This window comes from Lithobates pipiens, unplaced genomic scaffold (genome assembly GCF_037356315.1).
Source record: "Lithobates pipiens isolate NorthernLeopardFrog02 unplaced genomic scaffold, aLitPip1_a1.2 Scaffold_27, whole genome shotgun sequence".
Classification (NCBI taxonomy): Eukaryota; Metazoa; Chordata; class Amphibia; order Anura; family Ranidae; genus Lithobates; species Lithobates pipiens.
In genome coordinates, this window is record NW_027507788.1 from 148,754,866 (window position 1) to 148,774,021 (window position 19,156).

Here is a 19,156-nt window from a genome sequence, read left to right on the forward strand (position 1 = left end):
CCTGGCCATATCCCTTAGATCAAATATCGGGATAAAGGGATTTAGGAGAGGAGATGAGGAAGAAAAAATAGTGCTATTTGCAGACGATCTTCTCCTGCTTCTTGGGGATGTCCAGCATTCTATTGGGGAGGTAATGGGTAGAATTAAAGATTTTGGACATCTTGCAGGATTAAAGATAAATTGGGAGAAATCCTGTATATTGCCTATTGATCCCCTGAACAGTCCTCTACCTTCTGAAGCGGCACATATTCAGATAGTGACACAAATGAAATATCTAGGTATATATATTACTAAAGACCCCAAACAATATATAGTGGACAATCTGGCCCCTTTGCTATGTAAACTTAAATATAAAATCAATATCTGGAAGAGATTACCTCTATCAGCAGCAGGCCGATGTAACCTAATTAAAATTATAGTTCTACCACAACTCCTATATGTTCTACACAACTCTCCAGTATGGATCCACAAAAAATGGTTTTATAAGGTGGATTCCATATTTAGAGAATTGATTTGGAAAGGGGGTCAAGCACGTATTGGTTTAAAAAACATTACAACTCCCCAGTGATGGAGGGGGAGTTGCTCTCCCACATCCATTTAACTATTTTTTAGCGGCCCAGTTACAACATCTGGTGGGAGCGGACCTAGAGGAGGGAGGATGGAAAAAGAAAACTTCTCTTGAACAATATCTAGGTAGACCATTGATAGTGACACTAGAGGCAGGGACTCGCATACGAGATGTTCCTACCCTGGGGCTTATGATAAAGGTATGGGAGGTAACTAAAAAAGTAATGGGATATAAGGGATTTACGGACAAATAAGGGAATGGGAAAGGAAAGGCATAAAATGTATTCATCAGATTTACCAGAATGGTAACCTGAAACAATTTCAAGAGTTAAGAGACCAGTTTGCTATTCCGAGGAAGTCTTTTTTTAGGTATTTACAGATTAGACATGCGTTGGGAAAACAGTTCGGGGACGAGGCAATAAGATGGTGTGAGATACCAGCAATTAAAAACATACTACGAGCAAAATCAGGGAAAGGGTTAATATCTAATGCCTATGTAAATTTGTGCAGGAAGACCCAGGTAAGAGGGCAGGAGCAAACGAATAGGGGAAAATGGGAGGGAGATGTGGGGAGCATCTCGGAAGATCATTGGGAGAGGATTCTTGAGTTGGCACCTTGGGTGTCCATTTCCCCCTCTCAAAAACTTTCTCACTTGTTTTTGTTGTATAGAGCATATTACACCCCCAAGAGGCTCTTTTTGTTTGGTAGAAGGCGCGATGCGGCTTGCCCTAGGTGTGGAAGGAATGAGGCAGATATGATACACATGTTTTGGAGATGCCCCAAGCTATACCACTATTGGAGAGAGGTAGGGACGATAATTAATCAGGTATTTGAGATAGAAGTAGAAATGGAACCAATAGGGTGCGTGTTGGGGTGGACTGATGGGGGTGGTGATCCCAAAGATAGCAAACTGGCGAAAATAAGGTCCCTTTTTCAAGCTAGGAAATTGATAGCCCAGAAGTGGCAGTCCCCAACACCCCCTACTAGTAGAGAGTGGGTACAGAATATGAATAGGGTTATTCCTAAGGAAAGGGTTGCCTATATAAGACAGGGTGGCATCAAAAAATTGACAGGATTTGGAAGATGTGGTATGAGAAAAGGAATGAAGGGGTTTATATTTAAAAAGAGTAATAGTAGCTTGTCAAGGAATAGTGGGAGAAGTGTGCTTGAATGAGGGGGGGAGTGGTTGGGTAAGGAAGAGTGTAAGGAGTGGATGTGACTGAGTGGGGGAACGAGATGAATGTGGGGAATGGTAGGATGTAAAAGGGCTATATGTAATATGTATGACATTCTGGTTTTATATGATAAGGTTGTATGTAATGTTATGTTTAAAATGGGAAAGAAAATTAATAAAGAGATAAAGTTTAAAAAAAAGATATGAAAGACTACGCATGATCAGAAACGATAAGCTACAACAAAAAAAAAAAACCTTTGTAGCCTGGGAATTTTTGGAAAATTTGTTTCATCCTTGGTTTTGACCTGCTATAAAACATTGAGAAAAAACTGGACAATCATTTGTTCAATTTTCTTATAGTGTATACTGGATTTTAGGCTTCACCTCACCTCCTAAGATTCCCTGTTGGTGGCATTGCCCTTTACAATAAAAGGTCAAGAGGTAGGATTGGTGGGCTCAAGCTTTTACAGGAGAAGCCAAAGTTTGCATATACCCCCAGGTTCCTACAAATTCAGGTTCTTACAACTGCAGATCTATTGATTACTTTGATGTGCTGTTTTCACTGTTGGCAACCTCTGCTTATGCAATGTTTCATCATATGCGTTTTCTGAATCACCCTAGACTGTGACAGGTTTTCTTTAATGTGATTGGCAGAGAATAGAGAAACATGATAAAAGTTTTACACAAATTTTGAGGTGTGTTGGTTACCACTTATTGATGACCCATGCTGTGAACTGCAACTTTTTCTGTGTATTACAGGAGGGTCTGGGGCCAGGGGACACAACTAGCACTTTCTGTGGAACGCCAAATTACATTGCTCCGGAAATTCTCCGTGGAGAAGAGTATGGTGAGTAAAAAAGCATGACCTGTAGATATCCTCCTGTAAACCAATCTAATGTTTGCTTCTGTTAGTTATTGAGCATATAAGTATTCTTATTTACAAAAATATATTTTAGTTCACTATATTGCCCTTTTTGTAATGCTTATTAATGAGCAACTTCACTTACAAAAGTTATCTGTCCCCCCTTAGGCTAAGTAGGGCAGAGTTTGATCTGCCCTCAAGTCTTTATTGCACTGCAAGGCTCTGGAAGTAAACCCAAATTCTTCACATGCACAGCTGACACGCTCATATCAACAAGAGGGGATTTTATCTTTTACATTTAAATATTTTGCTCTGTACCAGGGAGATATATTGAGCTTTAAATGTATGGGACACGAATTGCATGCTACATGTCCAATCCCCCAGAGTTACTAGTTGCTTTGAAATTATTTATTTACTTTATTACTATTATGTATCTTCTCTTCTCTATTATCTACCCTATTATCTATCTTCTCATTTCTAGATTGTGTGGTGTGTGTTCATGGTAATGGGCACATTCCCTATTTGGTTTCTATATGCATTTTTCTTCACCTACAGTATATGGGTTTCCTCATCACAATACTCAAATTTATACAGGAAATAAATTCCTACACGTGTCCACTTTTATAGTACATCAGAGACAATCCTTTCAGGTATGGGATCCCATATAGTATCATACATAGAAATATGTATACATTCACACCCATAATACAAGAACTGATGAATACAGAGGGGATAAGAATACAGAGAATAAAAGGATCAGATTTTCCTTGTCAGATTACTCTCCAGTAAATGATATCCCCTTCTCTGTCAGGATACCTCCTTTCCAGAAATACAGATGTAAATAGTATCCCTTGGAGGAGGCCTTACATGAATTCATGCTCTAGCTATGTAAAGGAACAGGCTTTTTTTTTTATTTGAGGCATGAGTGCATACATAATCATAAAAATTAAATAATGGCCCAAAAGAGGAGAGGGAGGAATGTTGGTGGTGGTGTTCCTCATCTTTACCTTTCTCCCAAAATCTAGATTTACCACTATGCCATACTTTCCTCTCTAAGAAAATTCCTCATCCCCCAGGAGCGCAAACACTTAACTGCACATTTAAGCATGCAGTGGGTTTCCTATGGGGAGGTTATTGCCTATACTGCATTTTAAACCCATAGTTCTCCCCCTCCTCCCAGAGATGCAAACAGATACATGCAAGTGGGTTCCTAGGAGGGGGATTCACAAAAGATAATTTTCAGCTTAACATGGACGTGTTTCACTCCATATTTAAAACAAACACCCATGCCACAAATAAATATATGTATAAAACCCTTTAATTATGTTATAAGATGCAACAGCTGTGACAAACCAGCAAAAGGTTAAAAAAAAATAATCAAAACCGTGCTCACATCAACATATGAGTTGAAGTTGTAAACCTTTACATACCAGCCTTACCTACAGGTAAACCTATAATAAGGCTTACCTGTAGTAACTGGAAATATCTCCTAAACCTACAAAAAGACCGAAAATTCTGTAAAAAAAAATATTTTTTCTTTGTTTGTATTAAAATTTAGCAGATTAGTAATTTGTCTTCATAAATTTTGGCCAAAATTTATATTACTACATATCTTTGGCAAAAATAAGTACAAATTGGTGGATATTATTTGGTCTGTGTGAAAGTTCGAGTCCACAGGCTATGGTGCCAGTATCTGAAAATTGATCACACCTGAAGTACTGATGGCCTATCTAATTTCTTGAAACCCTAACATGCCAGAAAAGTACAAGTAGCCCCCAAATAACCCCTTTTTGGAAAGAAGACATTCCAAGGTATTTAGTAAGAGGCATGGTGAGTTTTTTTGAAGTTGTCATTTTTTTCCCACAATTCTTTGCGAAATCAAGATTTTTTTTTCCTTTTTTTTTTCCACAAAATTGTCATATTATCAGGTTATTTCTCACACACAGCATATGCATACCACAAATTACACCCCAAAACACATTCTGCTATTACTCCCGAGTATGGCGATGCCACATGCAGAGGCCCAAAATGCACCCACCATCAGGCGTTTTTTGAGCACCCAGGACAATTCTCTCCTACATGTAAAAATCATCATTTATTTTCTAAAAAAAAAAAAAAACATATAAAACATATATAATGTTTTGGGGTTCTATGTAATTTTCTAGCAAAGACCCTACAGAATACTATGGCAGTTGTTGCAACTTTTTATCTCGCACGGTATTTGCGCAGCAATTTTTTGACCGAGTTTTTATTGGAAATAAACTGTTTTGTGCTTTACTGTTTTTTAGTTAGCCCAATGTTTTTACATAATGTGAAAGATGAAGTTACGCCAAATAAATAGATATTGAACATGTCATCCTTCAAAATTGCACACGCTCATGGAATGGCACCAAACATCGCTACTTAAAAATCCCAATAGGCGAAGCTTTAAACATTTTTACTTTTTACATGTTTTGTGTTACAGAGGAGGTCTAGGGCCAAATTGATTGCTCTCGCTCTAACATTTGCAGCGATACCTCATGTGTGGTTTGAACACCGTTTTCATATGTGGGCAGGACTTGCGTATGCGTTCGCTTCTGCATGCGAGCACATGGGGACAGGGGCGCTTTAAAAAATATAATTTTTTATTGTTCATTTTACTTTATTTTAGTTTGACAGTTTTTTCCCCAAAAATATTTTTTTTGAACACTTTTATTCCTATTACAAGGAATGTAAACATCCCTTGTAATAGGAATATGGCATGACAGGTCCTCTTTACAGTGCGATATGGGGTCAATAAGACCCCACAACTCACCTCTAGACTGGAAAGCCTGGAATAAAAAAAACTAAAAAAAAGATTCTGGCTTCAATCGTATTGGCGAGTCGGTAGAAGCACCGGAGTGCGGCGGGAGGGGGGATGCCGCTCGCCTCCCGTAAGAACAATCAAGCAGCGTAACAGCCGCTATGATTGTTCTTATGGTGTAGGGAATCGCCGGATGAAAAAGCTGATATCTGCATGATGCCTGTAGCTACAGGCATCATTCAGATATCCCCGCACAAAGTCAAGGATGTCATATGAGGCCGGCGGGCGGTAAGTGTTTAAAATGCATTTTTTTTTAACACAAAGTTGTCCATTTATACAATATTTCTAACACATAGCATGTACATACCAAAAATGACACCCCAAAATAGATTCTCCTACTCCTCCTGAGTACGGCGATACCACGTCTGAGACTTCCACAGCCTGGCCACACACAGAGGCTGAGTACAGCCGAGAATGGCTGAGCATGGCCGAGTATTGCAGGGTATCACCGAGTATGGCTGGGTATTGCAGGGTATGGCTGGGTTTTGCGGATTATTGCTGGGTATTGCAGGGAATTGCTGGGTATTGCAGAGTATTGGCAGGGCATTGCTGGGTATTGCAGAATATTGGCAGGGCATTGCAGAGTATTGGCAGGGTATTGGCAGAGTATTGCAGGGTTAATTGTCGGTGAGCAGCGCTGTGGGCATTACAGATCCAGCCCACAGTGCTGCTGTCACCGATCTCTCCTCTCGCACTGTACCAATTGGTACAGAGAGGGGAGGGAGGAACCGGCATCATGACATGACGCCGGTTTGTTTACAAGTGATCGCTCCGTCATTTGATGCTCTTGAGTGCGCGCCATTCTGGGAGGACATCCTAGTAGGTCCTCCCAGAGTTAAGCAACCGCCCTGTAGCCGTCATTCGGCTATGGGCCGGTTGTTAAGTGGTTAATTCAAGGCTTACAAGTAGGATAAAAACACACAATGTATTAAGATATATAAGCATTGATAGAAAGTATACCAGGAAGCACCGCTGGTGATCCAGCGTTCATTCCACTGGACTGGAAATTATGTAACCTGAAGTCCATCCCAATGCATTTCATCATACAATTGCGCTGTCCTCAAGAGTGGCACTTCCTGGTATACGTTCTATCAATGCTTATACATCTTGATACATTCTAAATGTGTGTTTTTTAAGCCCTGAATAAACATTATTTTACTATGTGAGGCTTCCTTTCTTCTCGTTAAGGTTTTCCCTTGCCAAATACTGGATGGTACTTTGAGGATTGTGGTGATTCCTCCAGCATACTGGCCATACTCCTGGGGGAGCATATTACAAAACAGCGCAGTCTGACTCTCTTGTGAAAACAAGGAGTCACTTATTTCTAGTGAGTGCCAGTCTACATAGGCACGTGGTGAAGTGGAACACTTTACATTAGTTTGTCATGCACGGGAGGAAATATGGATCACTATTTATAATTTGGATGGTGCATTTGCACTTTTATGAACTTTTAATCCATATATTTTGGTGTGAGCAAAGTTGTACTGCATGATATGGCTACTTCAGAGGTACAGAAAGTGCTTGATAATTTCAAAATATGCTCCCCAAAAATGTACCCCTGCACAAAAACTAGATGTCTTTTACGTCTAGGGCCGTCATCTTTTCAGGACCTAGCAATGACGTCATAATGTAACTCATGTCATTAGTTTATGTGACATTGCATTGCGCACCTTGTGTGACATCACAACACATTCTATGTAGTAATATCTTTCATACAAGCAATTACAATTTACTTGTTTAATAGAGGCCTCTCAATTTTAAAGTATATATTTCCAGGCACTTAACCAATTCCTCCTTCTCTACTATCTGGTATATTGACGGCAATTAACTTTTTATTACTATTACAGTGGGTCCAAACATAATTCAGTTAAAAGGTATCCTAAAAAAAAGTATCTCATGCCCTCTTCTGAATTCTCAGTAAGGGTATTATATAGAGAACATACAGTGCAAGTAGCATAGCTTGTCAAGTCTGCGTTAGGGGGGGATCTACCTGCAGAAAGACCTGGTTCATGATTAAAGCCTTTTCCGCGTCACCCAAGGTGAAGTTGCATTTACTTATGCCTGATGATATAAATGCTTGCCGTGCATAGAAAGTATACATTTTGAAGGCAGTAGACTTTAAAGCAGAACTAAAGCCAGCCGTACATGATTCTTTTTTTTTTTTTTTCATTCAACCAAGTAGGTTCAACAAAAATAAATGAGCCAACTCCCCCATCCACACATTTGATGTTGATGGGGAAATACTTCCCACTGTGATTTTGCATTCTGATGGAGGGGAAACTTCCCCACAATCAGAATACAATGACCAGTGTGGCTGGCTATAGGCAGAGACACTAATTGTTTGGCAAAAACCTGACAGGCTAGTTGTACACAATTCAATCGATAATCTGACTTATGTACAACCAGTCTTTCTATGCATAGATCAAAATTCATCCGGTCCCTGCTATACCAGACAAATTTAGATTCATGCATGGCCATCTTAAGCTACCAGACCAAATAAACAATTTTTGGGCTCCCAAGAGCTTTTATTCCATACAGTGTAGGTATGCACAGCATATGTTCACGTTATGGCAGTCTTACCTAGCAAAGCAACTCCCCTCCAGTGCTGCCATGGCCACACTCCACTCTGTCATCAGAGCCTCTTTCTTAAAATAGCCAGGCTGGAATGATGCAACTCCGCTGCATGCACACAGGAGTTACTTTATTCCATCACAAACTTGTACACTGGGCTGCACATAGATGGTACATACTGCCGGTTGTTTCTTGTTTTTTTTTTTAAATGGGTGTAAACCGCTTTCAGTTGTTTTTTTCCTGGTGTCCTTTGTAGAAATCTGTATAATATTGTGTGTAGGCCGAATATACGTATAGGGTGTCGTTGCTGTACATATGGAAATTATTTGCTTGACTTTCAGTTTGATCCAGTTAGCTTCAGTACTTTGAGTGACAGATCAGAAATATGTATACAGATCAGAAGTTCTGACTTCACATGGTGTATCCTTGTTCTGGGTCAGTACTTGGAAATTGCTGAAACCAGGGGAGTAGCAAGACTAGTAGCTAACATTTTTAGAATCAGGCCAACTTTAGCAGACTAAATACTTCGGTCTGTATAGGTCTCCTTTAATATTAGTTGGCGTTTGAGTCTTGAGTAGAATTTGCCAAATTATTGACCCGTGGCTCCATACTATCAATATACAGTGCATCCGGAAGGTATTCACAGCGCTTCACTTTTTTCCACATTTTATGTTACAGCCTTATTCCAAAATTAAATAAATTCAATATTTTCCTCAAGATTCTACAAACAATATCCCATGACAACGTGAAAAGTTTGAAATCTTTGAGAATTTATTAAAAATAAAAACTGAAACCAATTACACATTCATAAGTAATCACAGCCTTTGCTCAGTACTTTGTTGAAACACCTTTGGCACCAATTACAGCCTCAAGTCTTTTTGAGTATGATTCTACAAGCTCGGCACATCTATTTTTGGGCAGTTTCTCCAATTCTTTTTTGCTGGACCTCTTGAGCTCCAAGTTGGATGGGGATGGTCGGTGCACAGCCATTTTCACATCTCTCCAGAGATGTTCAAGTCTGGGCTCTGGCTGGGCCACTCAAGGACATTAACAGAGTTATCCTGTAGCCATTATTTTTGTTTTCTTGGCTGTGTGCTTATGGTCGTTGTCCAGTTGGAAGATGAATCCTTGCCCCAGTCTAAAGGGCCAGAGCGCTCTGGAGCAGGTTTTCATCAAGGATGTCTCTTTACATTACTGTATTCATCTTTCCCTCCATTGTGACTAGTCTCCCAGTTCCTTCGGCTGAAAAATACCCACAGCATGATGCTGCCACCACCATGCTTCACTGTAGGGATGGTATTAGTCAAGTGATGAGCAGTGCCTGGTTTCCTCCAAACTATTCAGTCATCAGACCAGAGATTTTTTTTCTTGTGGACCGAGAGTCCTTCAGGTGCCCTTTGGCAAACTCCAGTTGGGCTGCCGTGTGCCTTTTTACTGAGGAACAGCCTCTGTCTGGCCACTCTACCATACAGGCCTGATTGGTGGAGTGCTGCAGAGATGGTTGTTCTTCTGGAAGGTTCACCTCTCTCCACAGAGAAATGTTGGAGCTCTGTCAGAGGGACCATCGGGTTCTTGGTCACCTCCCTAAGGTCCTTCTCCCAAGTACTAGAATCGCTCCCTTGCCACATCCATAAGTATAACTAGGAACAGAGAAGGGAAAAGGGGACCACTTGGTTGGACGTTATAGGCAATTAGGACTACAATATTTCTATAAAAAAATCATATTTTATTTATAGGCAAAAAAGTGTAACCACTTCAGCCCCGGAGGATTTGCTTGCTCAATGACCAGGCCATTTTTTGCAATACTGCTCAATGACAGGCCATTTTTTGCGATACGGCACTGCATCGCTTTAACTGACAATTGCGCGGTTGTGCGACGCTGTACCCAATCAAAATTGATGTTTTCTTTTGGTGTATTTGATCATCTGCGGTTTTTATTTTTTGTGCTATAAACAAAAAAAGAGTGACAATTTTGAAAAAAAAACACTATTTTGTACTTTTTGCTATAATAAATATCTCTATTAAAATATATATTTTTTTATTTTATAAAAGCTAATTCTTTTTCTCAGTTTAGGCCGATATTTATTCTTCTACATATTTTTGGTAATAAAAATTTAAATAAGCGTATATATTGATTGGTTTGCACAAAAGTTATAGCGTCTACAAAATAAGGCATAGATTTATGACCTTTTTATTATAATTTTTTTACTAGTAGTGGTGGCAATCTGCGGTTTTTATTGAGACTGCGACATCATGGCGGACACATCGGACACTTTTGACACATTTTTGGGATGATTGACAATTATACAGCAATCAGTGCTATAAAAATGCAGTGATTACTGTATAAATGTCACTAACAAGGAAGGGGTTAGCACTAGGGGACGATCAAAGGGTTAACTGGTGTTCCCTAGTGTGTGTTATAACTGTAGGGGGAGGGGACTGACTATAGAAGATGACAGATCATGGTTCCTAGCTATAGGAAACTCACAATCTGCATTTCCTCTCCTCACAGAACCGGGATGTGTGTGTACACAGACACACATCCCTGTTCTGCCTCTCATGCCCACGATCACGCGTGGCCGGCGGTCATGAGCATAGTCACCCCCACAGTGCCGCGTGCGCGCACCTGCTTATCCCGCTTTAAATAGCCGACATACAGCTACGATGGTTTGCGGGATCGTGCTGACCTGCCGCAGTATAATGACAGTGGCTGGTCGGCAAGTGGTTAAATGCGACAAATATACCTATATAGAACCATATTATCTAAAAACGTATTCATTTATGTAAAAAATACAGCCAATATTGGCTTAATACTTTGAATATGTGATGAATATTGATGATTTAAGGTAAGTGAGCCCCTTTGTGTCAACGCATTTTGCAGATCCGCTTCCTCACATACAGAGGTTACTGAAGTAAATACAGGTCTCAATGTATGAACAAAAGAGATTGCATACGTAAAGGTCATGTGTCATTGCATTATTGATATATACAGCATTTACTCTACAAAATGAGTCACATGAAGCATAATATCCACAGTAGCAGAATATATTTACATTCACCTTGTCTGGATATCAATAAACATAGAAATGGTTCTCCCTGGGCACCCTTTCCCCCCTATTACTCAGTTTGGCCAGGCATCCCGCTCTAGGAAGAGCTCTGGTGATCCCTAACATAGGTTGAAAAAAGAGAGAAGTCCATCTAGTTCAACCAACAATAAAAAAAATAATCCATTTATGGATGATGGAGGCCACTGTGCTAATTTGGACCTTCAATGCTGCAGAAATGTTTCTATACCCTTCTCCAGATCTGTGCCTCCATACAATCCTGTCTCAGAGGTCTACAGAAAATTCCTTGGACTTAATTTTTAGTGCTGTAGCGCCTGCAAAGCACCCCTGTGTGGAAGGGGTCAAAATGTGGAAAAGTGAAGTGAAGTGAATACTTTCCGGATGCACTGTAAAAATGTGCTAACTCCTCTTGTAATGAGTTTTACACAAAATAAATAAATAAATATTAGTGGATGAACCAAGTACATTGACTGCCTCCTCTGTCCTCTTCAGAGTATTATATTTAGTACTGTATATTTAGAACTTATTAAATTTGGTCTTGAATGTAGCATTTCTCACATTCGATCATATAATATGCTCCTTTTTTTGTATTGCAGGCTTTAGTGTGGACTGGTGGGCTCTTGGGGTCCTCATGTTTGAGATGATGGCTGGTAGATCCCCATTTGATATAATTACAGACAATCCAGACCTGAACACTGAAGATTATCTTTTCCAAGGTTTGTATAGATCCCTTGACTGCTTATTTGGCTGACATTATTGTGATGCACAACTAGCTTTTGGGGGTGGATTAGCGTTCAGTAAGCAGGCTGTTGAGACAAATAAGTGTAAAAATCGATGTGGAAAGTAGATTTACCCTCGCTTTACCGCTATATTCAAAGTCCTGGAAGACTGGTGCTCTGGCTTGAGCATTCAACTCCCACAATAGCAGATCCATGTCAAATAAAACCAGCAGTTCGGAGTGCTCTTTTAAAATGAATCCTTCATTGGCTACATATATAAAGACGGAGTGTTGTAGGTGTACCCACATTAAGTCTCCAGGCAAGAAAGACTCGCATCAGACTCATAGGAGGAGACTTTAGAATCATTGTTAGTCACAGGTCTCTTTAAGCACCCACACAGACTGTCCGATCAGTTCCACCTGTCCATTTTTCAGGCGGACCTGATCAGATACTGCATTGTCTTCTATGTAGCGGCGGATATCAGTTGACACCCACCGCCATCCGTTCTCATTCTGTCCACCAAAAAACAGACTGATGGTGGTCCTATTTTCTATCCGTCCATCGAATATAAACGGACAGGCTATCCGTTTCTATCCAATTTCCTCGTAGAGGAGAACGGAACTGTGTCCATGTCTTTCCGTAGCAGAGCGAACACTGATCTGCCATCTGCCTGCTCATTCGGGATCAGCGAAGCAATCCCATGCTAAGCAAGCAGATTCCAATACGTGGAGGTGCCCGTGTGAAAGGGGCCTTACTTCTCTGCACAGCAAGCAACTTTGCTTTGCTTGGCTGCAGCAAGGGCTGCTGATTCTTGACCACCACCCTGAAATTAAACCTGTATTACTTAAAGTGATCTGAAACCCAAAAGCAATCATCGTATTACAGCTTACCAGTTAAATGTGGTGGCTGCATTTGTTTTTATTTTTTTATTTTATTTTTTGGCTTTCCTTTCTTTTTCATCTGGTGATTTTTTTTTTTTTTTGTGTTTTTTTTTTTTTTTTTTTTTTTAACAGAACAAACTCTCCTGCAAATGTAGCAGTTAGTGTTGCGACAAACTCGCAGGAGTGCTTACATTGATCAGCTTTTGTTTATCCATTTAAAACCCTTATCCAAAATAAAAAAAACAGTTTCTGTAACCACTGTTAGCTGGAATTTTGCTTCAATTTGTTAATGTATCTAAATCTTCTAGTACATCTAACACGCCCCTCCTCGCCAGACTGACAATGCTGCTGTCTGCTGTGTCCTTGTGCTCCTTTATCCAGAGTGGGGGGCACTCTCATATAGGTGTTGTGTTATGGGCCAAGATCACAAGGTAATACAGAAGGGACAGGACAGTTTGTAGTTTTGCAAAACAAAAGTCAGTTTAAAGATTGTAATAGGCTTAGAGTAATTGTTTGAAGGAGCAGTAACAATTATGTGTTAATATAAAATATTATTCATATTACGACAATTCTTTCAGAACTTGCCGTTGAGGTGAATGAAAGGGTTGGAGGGCCTAGAATTTGTACCTGAGATCCAGTGACGGCTGGTGCTATATTTTTAGGGGCGGCATTGGCTTCCCAAACCTCCGCCCCAGTGGCGGCTGGTGCTGTATTTTTAGGGGCGGAATTAGCTCCCCAAACCTCCCCCGGTCAATCAGTCGGATCACCCCCGTGGGTCGGTCGGTCACCAGCCCTGCACTTACCCCATTTAGGTCACAGGCAGCGCTTTCTATGGGCTGCAGCTTCACCCTGCGTCTCCTCATCGGCTTCATGGCGGCTCCCCCTGCGTCTCGGTGGCCAATCGGGTCTCGGGACCTACTTCCTGATTGGCTGGGAAGAGAATCAGGAAGATAATTCACTATGGTCACACAACTGGGTGGGCTCGGAGTGCAGTGCTCTGCACCTCGAGCCCACCCTTTTTTGAAGTGAATTCAAACCTAATGCCGCATACACACGGCCAGACTTTTCGACGGACTAGGTCTGACGATTTTCCCCACGGACTTTCGGCGGAGTTCTGAAGGACTTTCCGAGCGAACGGACTTGGCCACACACTATCACACCAAGGTCCGACAGATTTGAACGTGATGATGTACAACCGGACTAGAATAAGGAAGTTCATAGCCAGTAGCTGCCCTAGTGTCGGTTTTCTTCCGTTGGACTAGCATACAGACGGATTTTTCAACCAGACTCGAGTCTGTCGGAAACATTTGAAACATGTTTTATTTCTAGGTCCATTGGACTTTTGGTAAAAAAGTCAGCTGGAGTGCATACACGATCGTAATATCCGATGGATTCCTTCCGTTGGACCTAGTCTGTAGAAAAGTCCAGTTGTGTGTGCCCGCGGCATTAGGCGCTAATCGGATGCTTCTAGAAAAAAAGCAGATTGTAGATTAGGGGATTAGGGGCAGCCACTGCTGAGATCTTATTCACCTTTAAAGTTCAGCTGATGCTGAAACACTGGTAAGCTACTAATAACAAAGCAGGTTGCTGGAAAATGTAGGTTTTAAGAGTTGTTTCGTGCACTGCTGCCTCCTTAACCTAAAAATGTATATCTACAGCCCCGGTCCTTAGCAGTGTACTGACTATGCTGTAAATTCTGTTGCTACAATTTTTTGAGTTAGACTTATATTAACATCAATGACCATATTGTCTTAGTTGACACTGCCAGGTGGCACAGAGAGAGGTTTTCAGGGTGGCCCAATCAAAATTTTGCTATGGGGCTCCATGATCTGTAGTTGCATGTTAGCCTCCAGCTATCGGCAAGTGTGCCATGGGTTCCCAGGCCAATTTTCAAGACTTCCTTATATTGTAGCTGGTCACTCTCTTTTTATCCAGACAATGAGGCTGCCCAACTTGGTGATTGGCCAGTAAGGATCAGCTGCAAGGCAGGGGTGGATGGGCCAGCCTTTTATACTGTGAGGATACTGGAGAGCTGAATATTGCAGGGGACCAGTATTAATTTTGCAGAATGCCGAATATACATGCAGTCACCTCTGCAAGTTACTGTTATGTAAGTGACAATAGACCATTAAGTACAATGACATTGGTCAGCGTTTTTATTGCACAAGAATAAATGTTTGATAACTTAATTTCTGGCTAAGTGTATAAAAAAAGCAGGTGCAGGGGGTGGGGGATCATTTTCTAAGACTACTGCCTTTCACAACAAATTCAAGATTGTAAAGATCTCTGCCCACGATGACACACTTGCTTTAGGGTAGAGCTCAAACATTAGAAGCATATATAACAAAATCCTGCTTACTTAAGATTTTTTACTAGCTGGACCTGTCAGTGTTGATGGGTGTAACTGTGAAATGTTGTATTGATTTATACCACTGGACTTCCTTATCTGCTTATTCATCTGTCATGATAGCAGCAAATCAGACAATCCACACCAAGCAGGACACTACTTTAACTAGTCCTTTGATATCTTGGCATCCTTATTTTGTTACATTTGGTTTTTCAAGTGATGCAGCTAGGAGGATGTTATTTAAACACGTCTCACTAAAAGGGTGTGAATGTAGCCCCTGAGGTATACTGTTCTCAAGATTAGAACTTATAGAGCTTTTTTATCTTGTTTTTATTTGCATGTAACCAGTTATCTTAGAGAAGCCAATTCGGATCCCAAGGTTCCTGTCTGTTAAAGCCTCCCATGTATTAAAAGGGTTTTTAAACAAGGTGAGTTGATCTTTGTTTTTTAAGAGTTTCTGGCTCTTACACTAAAACTAGCCCTTTTACATAAATAGGGAAAATCTGGTAGCCCAGACTGATTGATGAGAGTAAAGTCTCTAGGTGTCTCTTCCTTTTAAGTCAGCAGTCACCCAGCAAAGGTGGGACTGGCATAGTCTAACATACAGTAATGGTAGCCACATGATGCGAACAAGTTGCACGCAGCATCCTGCCCAAGTCATGCTTAATGATTTAGATGATAGGACTTTGTATTTGTTTAAATAATAACACTGGTCCATGGAGAAAATTTTTTTTTAGAATTTACAAGGTCCTGCTTTTATAAGGTATTTACGACTCATTTGCAAGATAATTAAGAGTCATGATTTGATCTGTGGGTGCTTGCCATAATCTTTCCTTATTTTGCGCACAGCATGGTACAGTATGTTAGCGTAACAGTGCACCATGCTTTCCAATGATCGGGCAACCCTCTGCTGGCTATTATGAGTCATAGCTGTATAAATTCTCCAATACTTATTTATCATCTGTACATCATTATTTGTCTAGAATATGTTGTCAGGCTAATGGTTTGTGCAAATTTAACAATTGCTGACAGATTGTGTAGGCCTTTATTAGAATAGAATTCACCAAAATTATGACAGTTACCTATCGCAAAAAAAATATACAGTGAGGGAAAAAGTATTTGATCCCTTGCTGATTTTGTACATTTGTCCATTGACAAAGAAATGACCAGTCTATCATTTTAATGGTAGGTTTATTTTAACAGCAAAAGACAGAATGACAAAAAAAATCCAGAAAAACGCATTTCAAATAAGTTTTTGGTCATTGTCATGCTGGAATACCCATCCACAACCCATTTTCAATGCCTTGCCTGAGGGGATGGAGGTTCTCACCCAAGATTTGACGGTACATGGCCCCATCCATCGTTCCTTTAATGCGGTGAAGTTGTCCTGTCCCCTTAGCAGAAAAACACCCCCAAAGCTTAATGTTTCCACCTCCATGTTTGATGGAGGAGATGATGTTCTTGGGGTCGTAGGCAACTTTCCTCCTCCAAACGCAGCAATGAGTTGATGCCAAATGGGCTCGATTTTGGTCTCATTTGACCACAACACTTTCACCCAGTTCTCTGCATCATTCAGATGTTCACTAGCAAACTATATACAGGCCTGTAAATGTGCGTTCTTGAGCAGGGGAACCTTGCGGGCACTGCAGCATTTCGGTACTTCACGGGGTAATGTGAAATTTATTTATTTTTTCTTGGTGACTATGGTCCCAGCTGCCCTGAGATCATTGACAAGATCCTCCCGTGTAGTTCTGGGCTGATTTCTCACCATTCTCATGATCATTGAAACTCCATGAGGTGAGAGCTTGCATTGAGCCCCAGACTAAGGGAGATTGACGGTTAATGTGTTCCTTCCATTTGCAAATAATCACACTGACTGTTATTACCCTCTCACCAAGCTGCTTGGCAATGGTCTTGTAGCCCATTCCAGCCTTGTGTAGGTCTCCAATCTTGTCCCTGACATCCCTGGACAGCTCTTTGGTCTTGGCCATGGTGGAGACATTGGACTCTAATTCATTGCTTCTGTGTACAGGTGCCATTTATATAGGTGACAAGCTGAGATTTAAGGGAGTGCTCCTAATCTCTGCTTGTTACTTGTATAGAAGACACCTGGGTGTCAGAAATCTTGCTCATTGATAGGGCATATTTTAGTTGTTGTTCTGTCTCACTGTTAAAATAAACCTACCATTAAAATTAGACTGATCATTTCTTTGTCAGTGGGCAAACATACAAAATCAGTAGGGGATCAAATACTTTTTACCCTCACTGTATACAAATGCATCTCAAAAATTTAGAATATCATCCAAAAGTAAATTTATTTCAGTTTTTATAAATTTCCATCAGCTGTCGGGGTGCTATCGCCGGCATAACCAGTAAGGTAACCCTGTAGTGAAGCATTACGGCATCATTCCAGGTCCCTACTGCGCATGTGCGAGGCACCCATTGCGTTCCCCTACTGGCCCGGCGGCGGGGGAAGGAGAAGGGAGGTGAGTGCTGATGTCAACAGCTGCGGCCAAGACTCCTGGAAGTAGGGACAGGATACCTGTCAAAGACCAATATCCGTTCCCCCCGAAAGGAGCTGAATGTGGCACTGAGGGGGGGGAGACAAATGAACGGATGTTCCACTTTTGGGTGGAACGCCGCTTTAAAAAAGTAAAACTCATATATAGATTCCTAACACACAGAGTGATATATTTTAAGCATTTCTTTTTTTTTTTTTTTTTGATTATGGCTTACAGCTAGTGGAAATCCTAAATTCAGTATCTCAGATAATTAGAATATTGTTAAAAAGTTCAGAATTGGCGAATTAACATTTAAAGGTTTCCGGAGCCTTTAAATGGTCTGTCTGGTTCAGTAGGTTACACAGCAGAAGCTGGCTGTCAAGAGTACTGTTTCCAAGCATATTAATGGAGAGATGAGTGGAAGGAAAAAATGTGGCCTGTCGCATTTGTGTCAAGCCACCACTGAACCAGAGACCACATCAGAAGAGTCTTACCTGGGCTAAGGAGAAAAAATACTGGACTGGTGCTCAGTGGTCCAAAGTCCTTTTTTTTGGGTGAAAGTAAATTTTGCATTTCACTTGGAAATCAAGGTCCAAGATTCTGGAGGAAGAGTGGAGAGGCACAGAATTCGAGTTGCATGAGGTCCAGTGTGAAGTTTCCACAGTCCGTAATGATTTGAGGAGGTCTGCTAGTGTTGGTCCACTGTGTTTTATCCAGTCCAAAATCAGCGCAGCTCTCTACCAGGAAATTCTAGAGCACATCATGCTTCCCTCTGGTGAAAAGCTTTATGAAGATGATAATTTCATTTTACAGCAGGACTTGGCACCTGCCCACACTGCCAAAAGTACCAATATTATTATTTCAGGTACTTGTATAGTGCCGTCAATTTACGCAGCGCTTTACATATCTATTATACATTTACATCAGTCCCTACCCTTAAGGCGCTTACAATCTAAGGTACAATCTAACATACACATTCTAGGGACAATTTATACTGGATCTAATTAACCTACCAACATGTCTTTGGAGTGTGGGAGGAAACCTGAGTACCTGGAGGAAACCCACGCAGGCACAGGGAGAACATGCAAACTCCAGGCAGGTGGTGTCGTGGTTGGGATTCGAACCAGCGAACCTTTTTACTGCTAGGCGAAACCCCATAGAGAATCTGTGGGGTATTGTCAAGAGGAAGTTGAGACGCCAGACCCAACAATGCAGATGAGCTGAAAGCCACAACCTGGACATCCATAATTCCAGTGTGAATCAGCAGTGCCACAGGCTGATCGCCTCCATGATGCGTTGCATTGATGCAGTAATTCATGATTGTATATTTTTTATTGGTCTTATGTAATAATCAAATTTTCTGAGATACTGAATTTTGGGTTTGGATTAGCTGTAAGCCACAAATTAATAGAAATAAATATATCACTCTGTGTGTAATGAATCTATATAAAATATGAGTTTCACTTTTTGAATTAAATTACTGAAATAAACTTTTGGATGGTATTCAAATTTTTTGAGATGCACCTGTGTGTGTATATTCATATATTGTACAGTACTGGGCAGAGGCAGAATTTTCATACACCATGGGTTATAGGTGTGTACCTTCAAGTGATCGGACACTAGACCC

The 19,156-nt window shown here is 40.8% G+C and overlaps 1 protein-coding gene across 4 annotated transcripts in view; it reads left to right on the forward strand.

Moving 5' to 3' along the window:
* Positions 1 to 19,156, forward strand: part of PRKCZ (protein kinase C zeta) — a 614,201-nt gene that overhangs the window by 501,735 nt on the left and 93,310 nt on the right. For all 4 annotated transcript variants that reach the window (XM_077457658.1, XM_077457659.1, XM_077457662.1 and 1 more), the window contains 3 exons: positions 2,501 to 2,588; positions 11,678 to 11,797; positions 15,377 to 15,456. In XM_077457658.1, the coding sequence (XP_077313784.1) occupies positions 2,501 to 2,588; positions 11,678 to 11,797; positions 15,377 to 15,456 (288 nt within the window). The remainder of the gene's footprint in view (positions 1 to 2,500; positions 2,589 to 11,677; positions 11,798 to 15,376; positions 15,457 to 19,156) is intronic.